This window comes from Diabrotica virgifera, chromosome 9 (assembly GCF_917563875.1).
Source record: "Diabrotica virgifera virgifera chromosome 9, PGI_DIABVI_V3a".
In the NCBI taxonomy this organism is placed as follows: Eukaryota; Metazoa; Arthropoda; class Insecta; order Coleoptera; family Chrysomelidae; genus Diabrotica; species Diabrotica virgifera.
The window spans coordinates 80,123,959-80,129,629 of record NC_065451.1 but is presented as its reverse complement, the minus strand read 5'-3'; the positions used below and the strand labels follow the sequence as shown (position 1 = coordinate 80,129,629).

At 39.1% G+C, this 5,671-nt stretch overlaps 1 protein-coding gene across 1 annotated transcript; it reads left to right on the top strand.

Moving 5' to 3' along the window:
• The first annotated feature begins 3,419 nt into the window (after nucleotides 1–3,419).
• LOC126891036 (neurofilament medium polypeptide-like) lies at nucleotides 3,420–5,420 on the top strand. The gene has a single exon (XM_050660214.1). It carries the CDS (start codon nucleotides 3,420–3,422, stop codon nucleotides 5,418–5,420), a length of 2,001 nt encoding a protein of 666 aa, XP_050516171.1.
• Nucleotides 5,421–5,671: the final 251 nt, after the last annotated feature.

Sequence of the window (5,671 nt, the reverse complement as noted above, 5' to 3'; positions counted from 1 at the left end):
AAATGCTTCAGGAAATAAAACAAATAAGGAAAGAATAACAACAAACCAATAAAGAGTTAATGGGTGTAAAAGCAGAGAAACAAAAACTAAAAAAAGAAGTAAAACAGCTACATGAATGAATGGAGCAACTGGAGAAATTTAGCAAAAAGAAAAGCTTGATCGTAACTGGGTTGAAAGTAGAAACAAATGATTATAAGAAATTAAAAGAAGAAATGGAAAATTTCAGAGCCCAAGAGTTGCAAATACAAATAAAACTAAGAAGTGCAAAAAAATAGGAGAAACAGTATGCGCAATAGAAACAGAAGCCCTCACGGATAAAATGGAAATCCTAAACAAGAAACGTAAACTAAAACAGCATAAAGATCGTATCTATATAAACAACGATTGGACATCGAAAGAAAAAGAAATACAAAAGGAAATAACTAAAATAGCAAAGGACGAAAGAATCAAAGGTAAGCAAACGAAAATCGGCTACAAGAAATTAATAGTGAATGGCAAAATCTAGATATGGGACGAAGAGAGAGAACAGCTGATAGAAAATTCAAAAAACTAATAAACGAAGAACAGCGGCTGAAATATGATATTGACATGGCAAAAAAAGACTCGGAAATGCAAACGGTTAACGAAAACAAAATAACGCACACAAAATAAAGAAATAATCTTAATAAGAAGAAAAGAACAAAACCCATTAGAATGGGCTCTTGGAATATTAGAACCATGCTGGCAGCAGGTAAGATGCAAGAAATAGCTCTTGAAATGAAAAAATACCAACTAGAAATCCTAGCCGTATAGGAAATACGATGGAAGAAAGAAGGAAAAATTGAGAAGAAAAACTTTAGCATGTATTATTCGGGAGAAAACAAACAGGGAACGAATGGTACGGCATTTATGGTGAACAAAAAAATGAGGGAAAAACTGATACAATTCAAAGCAGTTAATGAAAGGATATCTTACATAAGAAAATAAACAAGCCCACATCTCGATAGTCAATTGCTATGCACCCACCGAAGAAGCAAACCAAGAAGATAAAACAGAATTCTAAGACATCCTGGAAGAAACCTCTGAAAATATTCCGAGGAATGACATATTAATAATATTGGGTTATTTCAATGCAAAGATCGGAAAGGAGGACTATAATCGTAATGTAGCTGGCAAAGAAACCATTCATGAAACTACGAATGATAATGGAGGAGAAATCTGCAACCTAGCAGCAGCAACAAATACATATATAGTTAGTACTGGGCATAAACATAAAAAAGAAAACAAAATACCATGGATGATACCAGGAAGAATGGATGGAAACCAAATAAATCATACTCTAATTTCGAAAAAGTGTACACAAATAGTACAAGACGTAAGGTCATATAGAGGGGCAAATTGAGGCACTGACCACATATTGTTGATAGCAAAACTTAAGATGAAAATAATCAAAGCAAATAATCATAAGGAAGGAAAAAGGAGGAAATGGAATATAGCCAATCTGAAAACGCAAGAAACAAAGCAACAATATACAGAACAACTGGAACAGAAATTGGGTGAGTACGAGCACATAGAAATAGAAGGAGAATGGAAAAACATAAAGAACAGCATAATAGAGACAGCAGAACAAATAATAGGATTCCAAAAAAACAAAGAATCGAAAGAATGGTTTGATGAGGAATGTCACCAAAAAAGTCAACTGAAGCACCTCGCAAGAAACAAATGGCTACAAAGTGCCGAACAGGAACAACTGGACCAATATAGAAAAGAAAAACAAGAAGCATTGAAACTCTATAGAAGAAAGAAGAACACATGGATCTCTGAACAAATGCAAGAATTAGAAACGAATAATAAAGACAACAAGAAATTGTTCGAATAGATAAAACAACAACACAGTACCAAAAAATCTGTCACAAAAATAAACAAAAAAGATTGGGAAAAACATTTCACGGACCTATACAAAAACGACAATAAGGCATATTCAGAGGATGAGGATATAAGAGATAACAGAGATGAAGAGGAAGTAGCACCTACTTATTAGGAATTCATGGAGGTATTAAAACAACTAAAAGTAAACAAAACGCCAGGGCCAGATGAAATCAACAACGAACTGATCATCAACGGCGGAGAGGAGCTCACGAAGCGAATGCACAAGTTAATGGTTACAATTTGGAAGGACGAAAGCATGCCCATAGAATGGAAAAACGGACACATCGCACCAATCTTTAAGAAAGGGGATCCAACTAAGTACTGCAACTACAGACCAATTATGCTACTAAATACAACGTATAAGATATTGACCACAATTATAAGAAACCGACTAAATCAATACACAGAAAAAATTATAGCACCATATCAACAGGGTTTTAGAACAATAGATCAAAGGAAGATCAACAATAGATGCAATACACGTACTGACACAAACAATTGAAAAAAGCTACACATACTATTCATCGACTTCCAACAGGCCTTCAACAGCATATACAGACAACAATTATTAAAAGAAATGAAAAAAATGGAGATACCGGCAAAATTAATAAGACTAACTAGAATGACAATAAAAGACTTAACAGCAAAAGTTAAAACAAATGAGGGCGATACAAATGAGATCAAAATAGAACTTGAAGTAAGACAAGGAGACAGTCTGTCAACAACAAACGACACTATTTAATATCGCTCTAGAAGGAGTAATTACTCTCCCTGGGACTGTAATTCTACCTCGACGACGGTGGGAGGGCCGAGTAACCGGTCGTGGTCCCTAAAAAATTGTGAGGGGAGCACGACCGATGAAACCAAGAACAGTTCCAGCGTCCAGCGACTGTGCACCGGGTGGTCGCCGGACACCGCCGCTGGACGCTAAAAGGCGGCGCAACTGAGGCGAGCAGTTGCGACGCCTTCGCCTTCAGCAGTCGTATTTCACCCTCCAACTTCCCTGCGACTACTCTAATTCCTAAAGTTAATCTCGCCCACTCCAGCGTTGTGGCCGGGGGTCGATGGTGGAGCCCCACGCACCATGCGGGGGCTCTGCCGTCGAACTCCGATCACAAATCTCTATTCGAAATCTTTTTCGACATACCCATAACGAGTAGCCGCCATGTCTTACCCCGCCAAAGTACCTTTCCCAACACACATCCACTCCCAATCCCGCGTAACAGTGGAGGCAGCAGTTACGCGGAAATTCCAGGTAGCCTGTGAATACAGGCTGCTACTGCGTCCGGAGGCAACCGTGATAAAAAGCCTAGAGGAGTAAACCTCAATAAAATAATCCCCACTATCACGGTGGAAGGCATCGTGCCAAAGATATGAGAGATGCGAGGGTTAGAGCATCACAAACGATCCCTTCGGGATACCTGGCGACCTCCCGAAGAACCTAGCCTTAACGTGGTAAGGGCGCACTGCCACGTCGGACGCGTAGCACGTCCCGACTCGTGGGAATTCATATGAATAAAACCAACTCAAAAAAACCTAAAGGAAAAAATAACGACGACCAAAGGCAAAAGGACAATGACGACGCATTAATTAGTAAAATTGAGAATAGGGAAGAACAGTCGCAAGACGGCACAATAGATGAAGATGAGCTGAGAAAGTTTGAAAGGGAATTGCTACAACGGCACGATCAACAGCCTAAACTAAACAGGTCGGGTGCCATAAAGCACTCGACACTTGTAGGGGAAGAAATTAATACAAGAGAAGAAGAAGAAAAAGAGGAGGAAGAGAAAGAAGAGGAAGATCCCTCGGTGAAAATCCTGGAAGCGAAAGCCTTCACAGAAAGTCACGATGAAAAAACGGAAGAAGAAAGGGGAGGAACTTGGGAAGATATAGAGGAGAGTGTTTTAACAGCCTTCTTGTTCGACGAAGAGGACAGAAGAGAAATGCAGCAAATGAAAAAAAGAAAAGGGGACAGCCTTGAGATAAATGAAAAATTCAAAAAAGAAAAACTTGAAGAAAGCAAAAAATATCCAGAAGAAACCGACAGGGAAAAGGTCCAACGGAAAATGAAACAAATACTCGATATACTTAATACAGAAGGCCCAATAGAGGACGAAAGAATAAGAATGAAAAAACTCATAGGGGAAATTAACTCTATGCAAAACAGAAAAATTAGCCCAAATCAAACAACACAAGGGGAGGAGAAAAATATAAGATGCGAACAATGTAAAATTAAGATCGAGCAAGAGAGACAAAGAAAAGAAACAGAAAAAATAATAGGAATTGTAAACAAGGGAGGAGACATAGACACCTTTAGTCAAATCCACGAGAAGAAATGGGAGGACAAGGTGTTTGAAAAAACGAAGTGGGAACATGGGGGACTGCAAGAGACAATTGAAAAAAAAGAATGCATAATAATAACTAAAAACGAAATAAAAGACGGAGGGGTAGAGGGCGTCATAAGAACGCTCAGGGAAGAAGTAGCAGAAATCATTGAGGAATGCAAAGTGGGCGACATAGAGTACATAGAAAATGTAAAGAAAAGCTCTATGGCCAACCAAAGGAGGCAGTGGTACACATATGTAACCAAAGTGGGTGAACAGGGAATGTATGAAATGGCTGTAAAGGCCATAAATATAATAAAAAAAAGGGAGAAGCCCCCGGAAACCGTTAGAGTCATCGTTAACAACGAGATAAATAAGGAAGATGTGCGAAAAGCTCTCGAATTTGTGGGGAGAAAAGAAAATATAGTATGGGAAATAGTTATCAGAGGGAAGGAGATGGATAAAGGGGAGAGGCATGAGCAGGAAGAAGCGCTCCTAATCAAAACGGGGGGGAAATCATACACTGATGTATTAAAAGAGATGAATCAGAAAATTGATATAGGGAAGATTGGCTTAAAAGTAAATAGGCTAAAAAAAACAGAAGGGGGAGACATCCTCGTAAAACTAAAGGGGAAGGGAGCAGCGGAGAAACTGAAGAAGGAGATGGACAGTAAAATAACGGGAATGAGCATGGCTGTTCGGAAGAAAGAAAATTATTTTTCCATCACGGCAATAGACCCTGGGTTTACAGAAGAACAGCTAATAAGCGCGATAACAACATATACCGGTATCCCCGAGGACGAAATAGATGTCAAAACGCTACGTATAAATAGGCATGGGGAACAGGTGGCGACCATAGCCGTACGCCCCTCAAAAGCAGAAGAGCTACGGAGGTATAGAACGATAGTAATAGGTTGGGTTATATGCCCCATAATGGAACGCCATACGCCAGTAAGGTGTTATAAGTGCCTCCATTATGGTCACAGCACCTATGAGTGCACAGGGGAGAGCAGGGTAGCATGCTGCTACAACTGCTTTAAAAACGGGCATACAGCGGTGCAGTGTAGCAGCACTGCGTACTGCTTAACTTGTAAGGAAGAGGGTCATAGAATGGACCGCATGACATGCCCAGCCTATAGGGCGTGGGTGTACGGCAGGGGAGGGGAAAGGGAACCCATAAAACATTAAAAGAAACAAAAGCGAAAGGGTGAGAAGTGGTTTCCTGATGAACGGAGGTGGGTCCGTATACAGCCCACCAGTGAAACAGGAAATCACCTTTTATAGGGTAAATTTATCGATTTTAATCATACATATTTTTATTTATTTATTTAATTTATTTGAAAATTTTATCTATACACATTTTATTTATATAAATTTTATTTATATAAAATTTAATTTCACATATAATTTTAAAAATCTTAGTGTGTTGTGTATTGTCC

Excerpts from the sequence above, each read along its gene's own strand:
- LOC126891036 (XM_050660214.1), top strand. The coding sequence starts at position 3,420 with ATGAATAAAACCAACTCAAAAAAACCTAAAGGAAAAAATAACGACGAC.